Source organism: Podarcis vaucheri (genome assembly GCF_965113315.1).
Source record: "Podarcis vaucheri genome assembly, chromosome: 2".
Lineage (NCBI taxonomy): Eukaryota > Metazoa > Chordata > Lepidosauria > Squamata > Lacertidae > Podarcis > Podarcis vaucheri.
In genome coordinates this window covers 125,569,131-125,587,136 of record NC_138760.1, presented here as the reverse complement: position 1 = coordinate 125,587,136, position 18,006 = coordinate 125,569,131, and the positions used below count along the sequence as shown (strand labels likewise).

Sequence of the window (18,006 nt, the reverse complement as noted above, 5' to 3'; positions counted from 1 at the left end):
AAAGAGAGATCTCTGGCAATTGCCCAGACATCAGAAGCCAAGGAAGCCTGAGGTTATACATATCACACTGTGCTGGAGGGCGTTGACTTCTTCTGATTACCTGGCTGTGGGGGAGAAAGGAGAGGTCAAAATGGAACTGTAGGAGGCCAAGCCAGAATGACCTCCTTGTTGCGGCTTCTGCTGCTACCTCTGCTTCTAATGCACCATCAAGTCTTGACGCGCAGTGTAAATTAATAATGCAGAGTTTTAAAGAATAAAAGCTTTACTAAGTTAAAATAAACTTCTTCATAAACTACATGGTTCCAAACAGTTTGACACTCAGATTACATACTAACTCTGCTCACAACCATAGCAGAGAGATTCTAATTTCTTACAGAGAGCACAAAAGAGAAACTGGCTACTTTGTCACATGACAGAGTGACCCAACAGTTAGCAGTTAGGACTGAATAACTTTAGGAGGCCCAAATGACTGTGCAGTCCCAGCACTTCCCAGCCTGCTTTGCTGACTCTGCTCTCATGTGCCTTTGTCACATGACAAGTCTGTGAGAAGCTGAAAGCAAAGGGCTCCTTAAATTTGATGAGGGAAGAAAATGAAGCGGCAGAGGGAAGAATACTCGCGGCCTGGAGACTTCCTCATTAGCAGAATCATATCTCCAAGAAGCTTTGCTGAGCAACTTCCATATAACTTTTCCCAGCCCCCAGTAACCAAGCTTAAAGTGTAAATAATTAAATACATCATGGATATCATGCTTCTCCACCACACCTTCAATGGTTCCCTTTACAGTGGTGCCCCGCAAGACGAATGCCTCGCAATACAAAAACTCGCTAGACAAAAGTTTTTTCCGTTCGCGATTTGCCTCGCAAGACGAATTTCCCCTATGGGCTTGCTTCGCAAGACGAAAACGTCTCGCAACTTTTTTTCTTTGACTAAAAACAAAGACATGTTTTGTTTATAAAGTTAATTTATTTTCCCTTAAATTTTTGAACTGCTCTTTACAGTATGTGTGACTTTAAAGAGCAGTTAATAAACTGTTGTTGTACCAAATTTGGCTTTGTTTGGACTTTTTTTGACCATAGGAACACATTAATTGATTTTCAATGCATTCCTATGGGATTTCGTGCTTCGCAAGACGAAAAATTCGCTAGATGACAAAAATTGCGGAACGAATTAATTTCGTCTTGCGGGGCACCACTGTAACTGGGAAATAGTTCTTATTTCAGGGATAGGGAGACAGTGGCCCTTCAGGCGCTGCTGGACTCCGGCTCCTATCATCCTGACCACTGTTTGTGGAGGCCGATTCTTCTTGGAGATCCCGGGCCACAGGGAGGTTAGACTGCCCTCAACCAGAGCCAGGGCTTTTTGGGCTGTGGCCCCAAACTGGTGGAACGCTCTGTCCCAAGAGACTAGGGCCCTGCGGGACTTGACACCAGGCCTTTGGCCAAGGCACAGTCTGACCTTCAGCAATCCTCACAGAACTCTAGCCCAATGGTTGCCATTAATTTCATTTGAATTGATTTTAAAATGAAATGATTTTAGAATGCTGTGCTATCTTTATTGTTGTTAGCCGCTCTGAGCCCGGCTTCGGCTGGGGAGGGCGGGATATAAATAAATTATTATTATTATTATTATTATTATTATTATTATTATTATTATCCATGTCTTTTAAAATTATAAGCTTGAGGACATAGGCAGTTTTAGGAATGATATTTGTAAGCTACAGTGGGAGTTTGGCCAAAGAGCAAGATCAGGACGCTATAAATAAACTGAGGCCTTTGTCCAGTTGTAGAATTGTAGAGTGGAATGTCCCCACCCCTCTGAATCTTGAGTGGAACCACAGGTTGCTGTTGGAATTAAAAAAATAATCTGGATCCCAGATAGTGTTTTCCTGAGGGCTGCAGTAAACTCCAGAAATATTATTATTATCCTTATGTACTCAATTTATATACCACCCTATACTGGGAGGTCTTAGGGCGGTTCACAGAACAAAATCAAAGTATAACTATGAAACCACAAAATTTATAATCAAAAAACAATGCCCCAATAATCCTCCCCCCTTGCACAGACAAGCAGTTTCCTCTCACTGCAATTCCAGCTAACCATGCCTAGGGTGAGAAAAAGGTCCGAAAGCATCCTTGTCAAAGTTCCCTTAGCTCACTTGTGATGCGGAGGAGATAGATAATTGACAGTAGACCTCTTAAAGCTTCTGATTCCCGATTCTTCACTAATAGCAATTGTGGAGTTGCCTATTGTTGCTTAAAATTATTCCTCTTCGATCTTGAGTTAGACTGCATATTTGTCATAGCTGAATTTCCTAAGCTGCTTAAGACATTGTCAACTGTTGGAATGAAATTACTTGGCTTTAGTAAAGATAAGATTAAAACAGTTTAAGGTAATGTAATGAAAGAATATTATGAAATATGGAAAGGATTTGCTGGGATAATTAATAACTAGGATACAAAGAAATGGAGGAGGAGGAGGAGGTCAAAGAAAGAAGGTAATGACAGTTGAGGATTTGAGAATAATGAATTTGTTTTTAAATGTTCTTAAATATTTTATGCGTATTTTTGTTTTTTTCTGTTTCTTTTTCTTATTTTTGTATTTGTATTTGTATTGTTGGAAGGGGTTTTTTTTCTTTTTCTACTTTGTTAACTATTTTTATTTTGTACTTTCTTCTTTTTTATTTTTATTTTGTAAAATTTTGAAAATTTCAATAAATATCTTATAAAAAAAAGACATTGTCAACTGAATTGCTATAGTACAAAATGAACTTAGCTAAATTAGAAGAAAATGGACATTATACTAGGTACATGAAGGACATAGATAAAAGGTCATATGGAAATCTGCAACTTTCATATGGAAATATTTCTGGCACATGAGTTTTGATGAGAATCAAAAGTACAAGACTAGGAGAAAACTTAGTACATGGAAGGACATGACTGAAACTTGATATCAGGTATTCTGAAACGAGCTAAGCCAGACACCTCAGTTTGATTAATTATTATTATTAATACTAAGTAAATTTCTATAGCGCCCATTGGCCATAGATGTCAGGGTGGTTCACAACATAAAAAGACAATGTAAAAAAGACAAAATACATAATAAAAAAGAACACAAACTAACCAATAATGCCTCCACCAGAAGACATTTAAAAGGGCCTTGGATGTCAATCAGCCAAAGGCCTGTTTAAAAAGGAACATTTCGCTTGGCAGCTAAAGGTGTACAATGAAGGTACCAGCCGTACCTCCCTGGAAAGCATTCCACAAATTGTGTCCTTGAGGAATCCCCTGGAATCTTTGTGAATCCTCTAAGCCCCTCACCCTTGTCCACTCGGTTATGAGGTAGTGAGGGCGATCACCTTTAATCCCTTGAAAATAACATGGAACTGAAGAAGGAGGTTGGAAAGAATGATGCTCTTTCCCACTTCCTATTACATCTTCGAACTATAAAATACCCAGTTGTTTTTAGGGGCCTAAAAAGGTTGGTAGACCCTGGTTAAGGAATGAAGACTGTAAAAGTGGGACTTAAAAGAGATGCATAAAATCATGGAGAAAGCGAAAATGAATAGGTTTTTCCTGAAAAATTATTACTCAAAGAGGCATCCATGGAACAATCCACTTGGAGAATCTAGATAGAAAATAGGAAGCAATTTTTTGGATAGTGTAGCTCAATGGAGAAATTCACTGACCCAGGAAATAGTGAAGAAGTATGCATGCACGGGACACGGGTGGCGCTGTGGGTTAAACCTCAGAGCCTAGGACTTTTATGATCAGAAGGCTGGCGGTTCAAATCCCAGCGACGGGGTGAGCTCCCGTTGCTGGGTCCCTGCTTCTGCCAACCTAGCAGTTCGAAAATACGTAAAAGTGCAAGTAGATAAATAGGTACCACTCAGGCGGGAAGGTAAACGGCGTTTCCGTGCTCTGCTCTGGTTCGCCAGAAGTGGCTTAGTCATGCTGGCCACATGACCCCGAAGAAGTATGCCGGCTCCCTCGGCCAGTAAAGCGAGATGAGCGCCGCGACCCCAGAGTCGGCCACGACTGGACCTAATGGTCAGGGGGCCCTTTACCTTTACCTATGCATGAACACAAAAGCTCATACCAATAACAAACTTAGTTGGTCTCTAAGGTGCTACTGGAAGGAATTTTTAAAATATTGTTTCAGCTGCTAACTGAGACACTTTTAAAAGACACATAACTTCCAGGATCAGAAGCTGCATATCTCTGAATGTCAGTTGCTGGGATCAACTCTACTGCCATCAGCTTGGATGGATCCCAGAAATGTCTGATTGGTCACTGGGGGCAACAGGATACTGGACTGGATTAAGCTTTGATTTGAACCAGCAGCAGGACTCTTCTAATGCTCTTGTCAGCAGCAAAGTTCATGCTAAACTCTCACTCACCACGTGACCCATGTCAAACTTTGGAGCAGCAACTTTGTTTCCTCCCAAACATGTTTATCTCCAACTCTGCTCCTGCCCCTCAGGCCACACAGAGACTTCAGGTTGTTGCAAAGATGAACTTCCTTCCCCTTATAATTATCAAGATCATAGTGATTTATTCTGCCTTGTTCCTGAGGGAAAAGTTGATGCACAGAAGATCACCTGTGTCAGAGACAGACTGAATGACAATGGAGAGTAAGAGGGGTGGGATAGATCTGTGTGAGGTTTAATGGCTCTGAGCACTACCCATATTGGATAAATAAGAGTTTTGGGGGGTTTTCTGATGTAGCTGGCTGTGGGGGAGAGAGGAACACTCACAAAAGAGGTGTAGCAGTCAGTCAGAATGAGATCCCATATGCTGATGCTGCTCATTTTGCTTGAATCCTGTGGAAACCTGAAGGCAAAATGCCCCTTGAATCCAATCCGGGAAGGAATCAAAGCACAGAATTATTTCCAGACTGGCGACTTCCTCATTGGTGGGATAATATCACCAAATTTGTTTGGTCTACAACTTCCATATAACTTCTCGGAGCCCCCATTAACCAGGTTTCAGGACGAGTAAGTAATTATATGCAGAAGGACGTCACATTTTTCTACTGCACCCCAATGGCTCCTATTTCACCCCAATAGGGAAATAGTCTACATTTTAGGGTGAGGACTCTGTGGTCTTTTAGATGTTGCGGGACTGCAGCTCCCATCACCCCTGATCACTGGCCATGCTGGCAGGGGCTGAAGGGAACTTGAGTTTTGCAGCAGCTAGTAGGTTGCATGTTCCCAGACGTGCTCTGTTTTTACCTTCTGTGCTGCTGTGTTGCTTGCTGAAGAACACAAGTGTATAAATGAACCTGATCAGGCATCAAAATGATTCACTGAATGATCACAGCTGCATTCATGAGATGAGTGGGACACTGGAGAAAATCCTACTTTGTGTTCCTGGTATGCAGGTGTATGGGAAATAGCACTTTCTGAACACTTGACCCAATGCAGCAGAGTTTTTAATGGACTGGTAAATAAAGCCAATTTTTTAAGCATGTGCTTGTTCTTTACAGAGCACATTAAGAAGTCAGCACAGTTATTGCAACCCCCTATAACACATATATCTCTATGGAGAGGGCTAATTAACCTGTGAGCCTATTATGTATGTACCTTAAGGTTACTTCCAATGACATACACTCCAAGTGTTGTGTTTGCTGTTCATGTTAAGTTTATGGTGTTACTGTTGAAAACCAAAAGAAAACATATTTAAACAGACAAAACAGAGGTCTTTTATGCTGATATTTGGGAAGGCATTTGATTCCATCCCTTCCCTGTCTGAAATAACCTCCAAGAAGATATCAGCAGAATTAGGGTCTGCGACTGCCATTGCAATGAGATTGAACAGTTCCCAGAGGGAGAAATATGAATGACAAGGAAACTATCCTTTTGGATGAAATGTTAGTTTAAGTGGACATTATTTCAACCTGGAACTACACAAGAAGCCTTGCTTGAAGCAGAATAAGACACTCAATTGCAAGCTTAGCCAGGTTTAGTGCTTCTGGGGAATTAATTTGGCTCCAGGGACTTTTTCCTGCTTAACTCCCCCAGCAGCAATCCACATTCCTAAGATTTCCCCCTCACTACTGCGCCAGACACCTGAATACACTTGCACAGGAGAGACGGAAGAAGATACATCCTTCTGATGGTTTCTCTCACAGAAAGACTGGTGGGAACTGACCTTTATCAAATAACAGCCCAATCCGAATCATGCCTATTGAAAATAAGCCATACTAATCAAATAGAGCTTCTAAACAGACTTAGCTCTTCATTGCAGTTGGCTCTTTATGCAACTCCTTTGAAGCAGCCAATACGAGCCTTAGCAGCCATGTCCCCATATTTCTCACACATTCGGAAAGGAGAATGTTTTCTTCATTTTCCTTCATTGAAGATGTGTGCTTCTCCTCTTGAGAAATTCTTATATTTTAATTCTTAGGTGGCAAATGGATTTTCATCTTGTAAGAAGGATATGTCTCTTCTCACCCTTCAAACAAACATAGAGACTAGAGTCCGCATATTGTGACAAGTGAAAATCCAGACAAAAACATTTATTGGCAAAGTTTTTGAGTTATTTTAAGGGAAATTCCAGCGATTTCTACCCGGACACTGTTTCCAACTGCTGTCTTACTGCTATGTCTGTATGGCAGCCCTAATGCAGACCATGATTTTGGGAATCAAATATTATTTATTTTCATTAAGTGGTGAATGGTTTGACATTTTTTATTTGATTTATTTCATACAGAGCACCATTTAGGTTCCACTGGCATATCTTGTCCTTCTTGTTCACCATCCAAGAGATCAACCAGAATCCCAGGCTCTTACCCAACATCACCCTGGGCTACAGCCTCTATGAGAACTATGACAATGCAAGGATCACTTCTGATGCCATGCTAGACCTGCTTGCAGGGGGGGAAAGCAATATTCCAAACTATCGCTGTGGAAAATGGAATAATATCTTGGCTGTTCTTGAAGGAGCCAATTCCATCATCTCCAAAGTGATTTCAACCACGTCAGGCCTGTACAAAATCCCACAGGTATGAAGGGTGGGGCATGGAGGGACACAAAAGAGGTTCAGCAGCAAAATAAATTCACTGTATCGTCAGCAGAGTCAAATGAAAGGCATCAAAGAGGGAGAAAATCCTGAGCTATGTTAAGCTAGATAACTCAGATGGTTGGAGTGTGGTGCTGCCAACGTCAAGGTTGCAGGCTTGATCCCCGTATGGGACAGCAGCATTGCAGGGGGGAAGACAACACGAACCTCAGGGTCGCTTCCAACTCTACGATTCCATGATTCTTCAATACAGAGACTTTGCTAGGTTTGCAACTGCCCAAAGTTTCAAAATCAGTCCTGGTCAGCAAAATATTTGTTAGGTTTTAAATATTTCAGGCTAATCATGTACTTTGCTCTGAAAATGAAACACTATACTTTTTCTTCCCCACTCCAGTTCAGTTACGGCTTTGTATCTGGGGTTGTTGATGAGAACACCAAAGTCCCTTTTGTCTACCGTACGGTCCCCAATGAAGAAGTTCAGTACACGGGGATTGTAAAGTTCCTCCAGCATTTCGGATGGACGTGGATCGGCCTCTTTGCTCCAGACAGTGAGAATGGAGAAAAGTTCTTGAGTGCCATGACATCTCTGATGGCCAGCAATGGAATTTGTGTTGACTTTTCAGTAAGAATATCAGAAAAGAATGAACCTGAGAGGTTCACACGAAGTGAATTAATTGCCCTACGGAGACAGACCAATGTATTCCTTTACTATGAAAGTAATTATTTGGGATTGGCTTTCATCATAGTAATACTACAAAAACTTGGGAACCATATTGGGCCAAAAGTATGGCTCACAACAGCTTTTCAAGACATTGACATGAATTTTTCTTTCGGTCCCAACTACTTGAAGTATATCCATGGTTCATTCTCCTTTGTAATGAAGACCAAAATAAGGAGCAAATGTGACGTCTGTAGACCAGAGTCCCATAATCCTAATCTTGTGCGGCAAAAAGTATTTAGCTGTTCATACTCAAAGCACGTCCTCGCTGTGAGAGGTTGGACAAGATGCCGAGATGTGGAGAATCTGGAGGTGCCGTCTGAAGAGGCGCTGCAGAGTGTTCTGTCTCAAGACAGCCACAGAACATACTTCAGTGTCCAAATCATGGCACATGCTTTAAATGTTGCCTGTTCATCCAGATCAAAGCAGATGTTGATGGCGAGTGGAGGAGACCAGTTGGCATGTCAAAGGCTACAGCCATGGCAGGTATTTCCTTTCTTTCTACCAACTCTACAATAATCATTCTCATTGATTTAGACACGAATGCAACAGTGAGGAAAAGGTTTTTGTTTTATTTATTTAGATTCTTTTTTTAGGCTCCTGCTGGAAGATAAATATACATTGTGTATTTCATAAAATATCAAGGTGGTCTACTGCAACAAAAAACATAAGAGCACATAATAAAACCATAAGAAGCCAAAACAAGGTAAAAGCAGACGTCCCTCCACCTGGTGGCTGTCTGTTTAGTCTTGCCAGTAGGAGAAGTTGGCCGTACTCCGTATGAGAAGATATTTGGTAAGAAACCTTACGTCAAGCACATGAGAATCTTTGGTTCTGACATGGGGGTACACACCCCACAGAGCAGCAAGCTTGGAAAGCGTGGGGCACATGGTTTGTTCATGGGGTACGAAAAAGGTGCATACAGGGTATGGATGACTGACTCTAAGACCATTAGGTTCACAAAGAGTGTTGAGTACAATCCTAAGGGTGGGGGGAATGTGGGAATTTTCCAGAGTTAACCAGAGGAAGATGAAGATGATGTGAAAAAAGCAGATAATGTTGAGGAAGAAGAGGAAGCTGAGGATGATGGTGATGATGATCAGAGTTCGGATTCCAGCTCAGTGGGCAGCGCTGCTGCTGGTGTCAGCAACAGTGATGACACAGCAGACTGTTGTTGTTGTTTAGTCGTTTAGTCGTGTCCGACTCTTCGTGACCCCATGGACCAGAGCACGCCAGGCACTTCCACTGCCTCCCGCAGTCTGGTTAGACTCATGTTTGTAGCTTCGAGAACACTGTCCAACCATCTCGTCCTCTGTCGTCCCCTTCTCCTTGTGCCCTCCATCTTTCCCAACATCAGGGTCTTTTCCAGGGAGTCTTCTCTTCTCATGAGGTGGCCAAAGTATTGGAGCCTCAGCTTCACAATCTGTCCTTCCAGTGAGCACTCAGGGCTGATTTCCTTCAGAATGGAGAGGTTTGATCTTCTTGCAGTCCATGGGACTCTCAAGAGTCTCCTCCAGCACCAGAATTCAAAAGCATCAATTCTTCGGCGATCAGCCTTCTTTATGGTCCAGCTCTCACTTCCATACATCACTACTGGGAAAACCATGGCTTTAACTATACAGACCTTTATTGGCAAGGTGATGTCTCTGCTTTTTAAGATGCTGTCTAGGTTTGCCATCACCTTTCTCCCAAGGAGCAGGTGTCTTTTAATTTCATGACTGCTGTCACCATCTGCAGTGATCATGGAGCCCAAGAAGGTAAAATCTCTCACTGCCTCCATTTCTTCCCCTTCTATTTGCCAGGAGGTGATGGGCCCAGTGGCCATGATCTTCGTTTTTTTGATGTTGAGCTTCAGACCGTATTTTGCACTCTCCTCTTTCACCCTCATTAAAAGGTTCTTTAATTCCTCCTCACTTTCTGCCATCAAGGTTGTGTCATCTGCATATCTTAGGTTGTTGATATTTCTTCCAGAAATCTTAATTCTGGCTTGGGATTCATCCAGCCCAGCCTTTCGCATGATGAATTCTGCATATAAGTTAAATAAGCAGGGAGACAATATACAGCCTTGCCGTACTCCTTTCCCAATTTTGAACCAATCAGTTGTTCCATATCCAGTTCTAACTGTAGCTTCTTGTCCCACATAGAGATTTCTCAGGAGACAGATGAGGTGATCAGGCACTCCCATTTCTTTAAGAACTTGCCATAGTTTGCTGTGGTCGACACAGTCAAAAGCTTTTGCATAGTCAATGAAGCAAAAGTAGATGTCTTTCTGGAACTCTCTAGCTTTCTCCATAATCCAGCGCATGTTTGCAATTTGGTCTCTGGTTCCTCTGCCCCTTCGAAATCCAGCTTGCACTTCTGGGAGTTCTCGGTCCACATACTGCTTAAGCCTGCCTTGTAGAATTTTAAGCATAAGCTTGCTAGCGTGTGAAATGAGTGCAATTGTGCGGTAGTTGGAGCAGTCTTTGGCACTGCCCTTCTTTGGGATTGGGATGTAGACTGATCTTCTCCAATCCTCTGGCCACTGCTGAGTTTTCCAAATTTGCTGGCATATTGAGTGTAGCACCTTAACAGCATCATCTTTTAAGATTTTAAACAGTTCAGCTGGAATATCATCAGTTCCACTGGCCTTGTTATTAGCAGTGCTTTCTAAGGCCCATTTGACTTCACTCTCCAGGATGTCTGGCTCAAGGTCAGCAACCACACTACCTGGGGTATACGAGAAATCCATTTCTTTCTGGTATAGTTCCTCTGTGTATTCTTGCCACCTCTTCTTTATGTCTTCTGCTTCTGTTAGGTCCTTTCCATTTTTGTCTTTTATTATGGAAATCTTTGTACGAAATGTTCCTTTCATATCTCCAATTTTCTTGAAGAGATCTCTGGTTTTTCCCATTCTATTATTTTCCTCTATTTCTTTGCATTGCTCATTTAAGAAGGCCTTCTTGTCTCTCCTTGCTGTTTTTTGGAAATCTGCATTCAATTTCCTGTATCTTTCACTATCTCCCTCGCATTTTGCTTGCCTTCTCTCCCCTGCTATTTGTAAGGCCTCGCCGGACAGCCACTTTGCTTTGACAACTCAGAGAATAACTTGAATAACTCAGAGAAGCTATGAGCTATGCCGTGCAGGGCCACCCAAGATGGACAGGTCATAGTGGAGAGTTTTGACCAAACGTGATCCACCTGGAGCAGGAACCGGCAAGCCACTCCAGTATCCCTGCCAAGAAAACTCCATGGACAAAGACAACAAACACAGCAGACTACAAGAGCGCAAAGGCCTCAGTCAGACCATCTGATGCGTCTGACAATGAACTGGAAGAACCACTGTTCACCATTGGCCACTTTTCTCCAAAGAAGGAGGAGATGAGTGAAGAAGACTTGCATCTAGTACGCAGATCTGAAAGGGCCACAAAAGGCAAATCTCCAAAGAGATTTGCTGATGAGTTTGCTAAGACAGCAACTGCTGTTCTTAGTAGCTCAGAGAAGGTGTGGGAACCTTCAAGCTTCAAAGAGGTTCAGGAGTTAACCTCTAAAGATGCTGAGCCTTGGCTTAATGCCATGAAGGCTGAAGTTGATTCCTTGAATAGGAACCAAACTTGGAAGCTGGTACCGGTAGTCCCAGGAATGAGACTGGTTGGCAGCAAATGGGTCTTCAAGGCCAAGACAGAACAGAATGGCAAGGTTGTCAGACACAAAGCCAGATTGGTTGCCAGAGGTTTTTCACAGGTACCAGGACAGGTGTGATGGCCTGGGAAACCGATTCAGAGGCTGAACCGGAGGAATCCCAGCCTGCACAGGAGTCCCCGCCTCCAGGGCCGGCTGAACTGGGGCAGGGCCTTGATTCTGATGGGCCTGCACCTGTGCCGGATCCTCAGGAGCAGGCACCAGGTGAATCCACTCTGGCTCCGGAGGTGGTTGAGGACTCAGTGCCTACAGGTGAGTCTCCCCCTGGGTCTAGTAACCCTTCGGCCTCTCCTGAACTACAGAGGCTCAGGGAAGAGAGGCGAAGGGAACTGGTTTCTCCCAGGAGTGCTCGCCTTAAGGCCAGGAGGGGCGGGTCTCCTGGGGGCTGGGACCGCCCCTGGCCTCAGAGAAGATAAAGGCCAGTCAGCCCGATCCCAGGATGCGGGAGCAATGTCATCGATGAGTTGTTTCGGCCAGCATCCAGTCCTGTTTCCCCCAGTGTTCCTGTCCCTGCCCGGCTTCCTGCTTCGGACCTCACCTCGCTCCTTGTGAACTGTTTCCAGCCCAGTGACCCAGGACCGGACTTTGACTACGCCAACGGTAACCTTCCCTCCGGGACCAGCACAACAGGATTACCACGAGACCTACTCACCCACCGTCAAGTATGAGAGCATTCGGCTAATGCTCAAGATTGCTGCAGAGGAGAAACTGCACATTTCCCATCACAACGTTAATACAGCTTTTTTGTAAGGGGATTTGGGGGAGGAGCTGTATGTGCTTCCACCTGACGGGATGCAGATACAGAAGGGAATGGTCTGTAAACTACGGAAGTCCTTATATGGTCTCAAGCAGAGTGCCAGGTGTTGGAACACAAAACTCACCGAGACATTGCTTTCTCTACGTTTTCACCAAGGCAAAGCTGATCCATGTGTGTTTGTCAAGGAGGAGGGGCAAAACAAACTGTATTGTTTATGTTTTGTTGATGATCTTCTGAAGTTTTGGAAGAATCAGGCTTTGTACCAAAGCACCCTAGCTCAGCTGAAGGAGCACTTTGACATGAAGGATCTTGGTGAGGTATCCAACTATCTTTCTCTGCAGGTGGAGAGGGACCAAGCAGGTAATTTTCTGGTACACCAAACACAGAAAATTGCTGATGTATTAACCAGGTTGAATTTGGTGATGCAAACCCACCAGACACAGGTGACAGGTTACCAGGTAGATAGTACTGCTGAAGCATTTTCTGACACTACACTGTACAGATGCATTCTAGGCAAGCTGCATTTTATTGCTAGATGTTCAAGACCTGACATAGCTGTAAGCACTAACCTGCTTAGTAGACATGCCAACAATCCTACGGTTCAGGATTGGAAAGCTCTGAAGCGCATAGCCCGCTATTTGAAAGGGACTTTGCACTACAGGCTGAGGTTCACCAGTCAGAAGAGTGGAGATCTTGAAATCTTTGCAGATGCAAGTTTTGAAAGTGACACCACGGATGGTACAAGCACTTCTGGAGTATGCTACATGTACAACCACTGTCTGTTTGACTGGCTGTGCAAGAAGCAGACAACAGTAAGCCTACGTTCCTGTGAAGCAGAACTCAATGCTCTGTCATTTTCACTCATGGATTGTGAATGGTTGATGCAACTGTTTCAGGACATCAGAGTTTCTGTGAAGTGTCCTATACAAGTATATCAAGACAATAGATCCTGTTTGGCTTTGCTGAACTCAGAGAGTTGCAAGCAAAGAACCAAGTACTTGCAGATTAAGCTACATCGTGCGAGAGAGTGTATTCAGAAAGGACTCATTCAGATGTCCTACATGGCAGGAAATGAAATTCCTGCTGATCTGTTGTCTAAGGTTGTTAACAGAGAACAACTTAAGGTTTATGTACAGAGGTTGCAATTGGGTTGAACCACAGGTACTACAAGTTACACGGAAAGGGGGAGGATGTTAGGATATTTCCGTTCCACCTTAAAAAGGGAGCAGGCTGTTGTTTGAGTCACAGCCTGTGTACGTCCGGCTCACAGGAAGTTTCTGTTTTTCTATATAGCTTTCGTTTTCTCTCTGTGCCTCGACACGCAGGCTGGCAGTCATGTTTTTCCTTTGTTCTGATACCGTCCACCTGGACTATTTAGTCTTGCCAGTAGGAGACGTTGTGGCAGAACAGGAGTTTTGAGTTCCAAGGAAGCAGGGATGAGGCATCTAAAATGCTTTCTAAGTTTGGGTGTTTAGTCCTCCGTAGATTCCAACAAGGCCAGGTATGCCAGGACTTTGGAGATCAAAGGAGAAGGGATGAGATGTCCAAAATGATTTTAAATGCTTTGAAATGCTGGTGCTTTCCCTGTCATTCCAGCTTCACACTTTCTTAAAAGAAACCCGGTTGTTGAACACTTCCATGGGCGGACTGTATTTGGGTGAGAATGGGGAGCTGCCAATCATGTTTGATATTGAGAATTGGGTGGTGCTTCCCAATGAGTCTTGTGTTAGAGTGAAAATTGGGAGTATAGAGAGAGAGGCATCCACTGACTTCAAGCTCACCATTAACCCAGAAGCTATTGTGTGGCCCAAGAGGTTTAACCAGGTAAGAGCCCCTTTATTCCACATGATACACATTAAGATCTAGTAATCTGTTGAATCTTTCCAAGAGGAATTCAAGTATAATCTTTTGGAAGTTTGGCTGATGCTTTCATTATAATTAATTAAGTAAATTATTAAATGTGTATCATGCTCGTCATGTGCAAATACACACACACATGTATGTATGTATGTAGGTTGGTATGTATGTATGTATGTATGTATGTATGTCTGCATGTATGTATGTTTGTATGTATGTATTTTTTTCATTTATTGTGGGAGCCTTTCTTCTGGAACCTGATTGAGCTGCACAATATGGTCCATGGTAAATCCAGCAACAGAAAAAATCCTGTGGTCCCCGCCTTCCCTGGATGCCCTAAGCACGTTCTTATTTTACTAAATGGCTAATCCAGCCCGGCCCTGCGAGATCTCATTATTATTATTAGACTGTGCCTCAGTCCAGTTGTTCAAAGACCTATGTATTGATACTCTTTTCAGTACATTTTCGAGCACAATTCAAAGTGTTGGCGCTGACCTTTAAAGCCCTAAACCGCCTCAGCCCAGTATATCTGAAGGAGCGTCTCCACCCCCATCGTTCAGCCCAGAAACTGGGGTCCAGCTCTGAGGGCCTTCTGGCGGTTCCCTCACTGCAAGAAGTGAGGTTACAGGGAACAAGGCAGAGGGCCTTCTTGGTAGTGGTGCCTGCCCAGTGGAACGCCCTCCCATCAGATGTTAAGGAAATAAACAACTACCTGACTTTTATAAGACATCTGAAGGTAGCCCTGTTTAGGGAAGCTCTTAATGATTGATATTTTAATGTATTTCTAATGTATATCTATTGTTGGAAGATGCCCAGAGTGGCTGGGGAAAGCCAGCCAGATGGGTGGGGTATAAATAAATTATTATTATTGTTATTTTTTAAAAAGCAAACACAGTAGGGAGGCTTCCGTTCTACATCAAGCATAGGAGCCAACTCCTAGGAACTGTGGGGGCTTTGGCCCCCACAGTAAATTATTAGAGGGGACTGGGGACCCATAAAGTTGATGGGCATCGATTATGTGTTATGCGGCTTACCTGGGTCCCCACAATATTTTATTCAAGTTGGCACCCCTGACATCAAGGGTGCTTTCTTGTGGGACTGGAGTCCTGCTGGGTTCTTTCCAGACTCTCTGAGTGAGTTCCATATGCACAAATATTGCTGACACTTCCCCTTTAATGTGCCATCTTTTCTTTATGGCTAGACTGTGCCTCACTCCAGGTGTACCAAAAGGTGTCGCCCGGGATATGCCAAGGTGGTTCAAGAAGGAAAGCCGGTTTGCTGCTATGCTTGTGTTCCATGTGCGGAAGGGACCATATCTACACAGGAAGGTGGGTGAAGCCACAGGAGATGGAATTGGTTGGGAAAATATCAATGGGGCAACCTATTAGCCAGAAACATTCTGTGAAGATTCTAAAGACATATTTGGATGCAGATCCTTTATTGATTTCTTCATTTTTAACTCCCTTCCATGAAGTAATTTGAAAGAAACGACTTGCAGGAAGCAATCTCTGGGATGCAAATTGGGTTCAGCCTGCCCTGCCCATAAGGCACAGCTTTGGCTATTTTATACCATGCCTTCTAGGATCAGAGAACCAGGACCACCCTCACAAAAGTGAATTAAAAATGTCTTCAAAATAAACGAGAAATAGTGAAAATAACAAATATTTATTTAAAAGAGAGAAAGCATGGTGCACAATAATCAAAAAAATTATGTGAACATTACATTAGATTGCATTATAGAACAATTAAATATTATGGGATTTCAGCAGGAAGTTATTGGATATCCCAGGCAAGGAGTTTGAGAACAGCTGTAGCAGCTTGGAAGAGAGGAGTTCAAGGATATTAAAAATAAATAAATCATAATTTGTGTGTCTTTGTTTCTCAGTTTGATCCTTTTACATGGTTTGTATGTTTTGTGGTATTTTATTCATTGTGACTTGCTATTTTTTATTGATTATAGATTAATAATTCTTTATTGTACATGATAAGTGTAAGCTGTTAATCATTTGCTGATATGAAATATTACTGTTTACTATTCCTTAGTATTAATATTGAATATTTTTGAATTTTGCTTTATTTGATATGTTGTTTATTTTAAAGTTATGCTTTTATTATGACTTTTTGTTTGTGTGTATTACGCTTGTGATCTTTGCTGTCTATTTTGTCTATTTCTTCAGCTTGTAACCCTCCTTCTGCATAGCAATATAGAAAGTCAGTATACAAATTAAAAGTGAAATGAAATATGGAAATGAAGTAGTCTTACTGCCCGAAAACTATCGCATAAGGAAATGCACCAAAAAGCTTCCCTTTCTTACAATACATTCTCATTTTCTGATATCTCCCATATGAGTGCATTTCTCGACATGTAACAGAATATGTCTGTAAGCAAAGCCAAAGCCATTCCTTTTCTCCTCCTCAGATGCAGAGCATTGCACCAAATGTCCAGAAGAACAATATCCAAACAAGGACCGAGATCACTGCATTCCGAGGATTATCTCCTTCCTATCATATAAACAATATTTGGGGATTCTCCTGACGTCTTTGGCTCTCTTCCTGTCCTTAACCACAGGCTTTGTTGTAGGGATATTCATTAAATACAAGGAAACTCCCATAGTCAAAGCCAACAACAGGGACCTCTCCTACATCCTCCTTGTCTCCCTCCTGCTGTCCTTCTTGTCCTCCTTCCTCTTCCTTGGCCGTCCCAGGAAAGTCACCTGCCTCCTTCGACAAATGGCCTTCAGCACCATCTTCTCAGTTGCTGTATCCTCTTTGCTGTCCAAAACCATCATGGTGGTGCTGGCCTTCCTGGCCACAAAGCCAGGGAACAGGGTGAAGAGATGGTTAGGGAAAAGTCTGGCCACCTCCATTGTCCTTTCCTGCTCCAGTATCCAAATGGTCATTTGCATCGTTTGGCTGGGCATCTCTCCACCCTTCCCAGAGTCTGACATGCATTCCCAGGCTGGAGAGATCACCCTGCAATGCAATGAAGGGTCTGTTGCCATGTTTTATGCTGCCCTGGGTTACATGGGCTTCCTGGCTGCCATCTGCTTCACGGTGGCTTTCCTGGCCAGGAAGCTGCCTGGGGCCTTCAATGAAGCCAAGCTGATCACCTTCAGTATGCTGGTCTTCTGCAGCGTTTGGATCACCTTTGTGCCCACCTACCTAAGCACAAAGGGGAAATACATGGTAGCTGTGCAGATCTTCTCTATCTTGGCTTCTAGTGCTGGGCTTCTGGGCTGCATCTTCATTCCCAAATGCTACATTCTTGTGCTGAGGCCTGATCTGAACACAAAGGAACACCTGGCCACAAAACCTAAAGTTGTTGTCTGATTCTTATCATATTTATAACTGTATTCCACGACACTAGTAGTGAAACACGCAGAGTTGCCTTGGGAATGAATTTATCTCCTTAGATAAAATTTGCTCTTCATTTTTCATTCCTCTTGAGTGATGAAAGGGAATCATTGAATCACATGCCTGGAGAGTTTCTGGGCATACAACTTTTAGGGATAGCCCTACCTGTAGAGTTACACGGAGTGCAGCCTCCCTCTTCATACATAATTATCTTTCTCTACCATATCCAGTTTGTTGTTTTTTTTAATAAAATTTTTATTGGTTTTTCACCTTTTATAAAGACAAAACACACACAAAAAAGACAAAAGACAAAAACATGTATAATTTCAGAAAATCCTACTTTCCTAACCCTGTTCCCTGACTTCCCCCCACCCCCCCTCGTGCATCCCAATTCCCAAAATTGTGTCAGCAAATTGGTATTTCTCCTCTTAGCCATCTTAATATTACCTCTTTTATAAAGAAATATAAATTTTTCCTAAGTTGGACTCAAATTCCCTTCCATCGATTTATCATTTTGTCTTAGTTAAAGGTCATATTAACTAAACCCAAAGGTCTTGAGTGTTTTTTAAATTCTATTCTTCCTTCCCTCCCATCCCCGGTTTTCGTCCCTTCCCAATAG

The 18,006-nt window shown here is 42.9% G+C and overlaps 1 protein-coding gene across 1 annotated transcript; it reads left to right on the top strand.

Annotated features, from left to right (window-relative positions):
* Positions 1–4,779: 4,779 nt before the first annotated feature.
* Positions 4,780–17,421, top strand: LOC309524657 (vomeronasal type-2 receptor 26-like; the record flags this gene model as incomplete). The annotated part of the gene is made up of 6 exons (XM_082209491.1): positions 4,780–4,994; positions 6,712–7,003; positions 7,415–8,224; positions 13,773–14,000; positions 15,235–15,361; positions 16,453–17,421. 6 exons carry the CDS (start codon positions 4,780–4,782, stop codon positions 17,361–17,363), a joined length of 2,583 nt encoding a protein of 860 aa, XP_082065617.1. The 3' UTR covers positions 17,364–17,421.
* Positions 17,422–18,006: the final 585 nt, after the last annotated feature.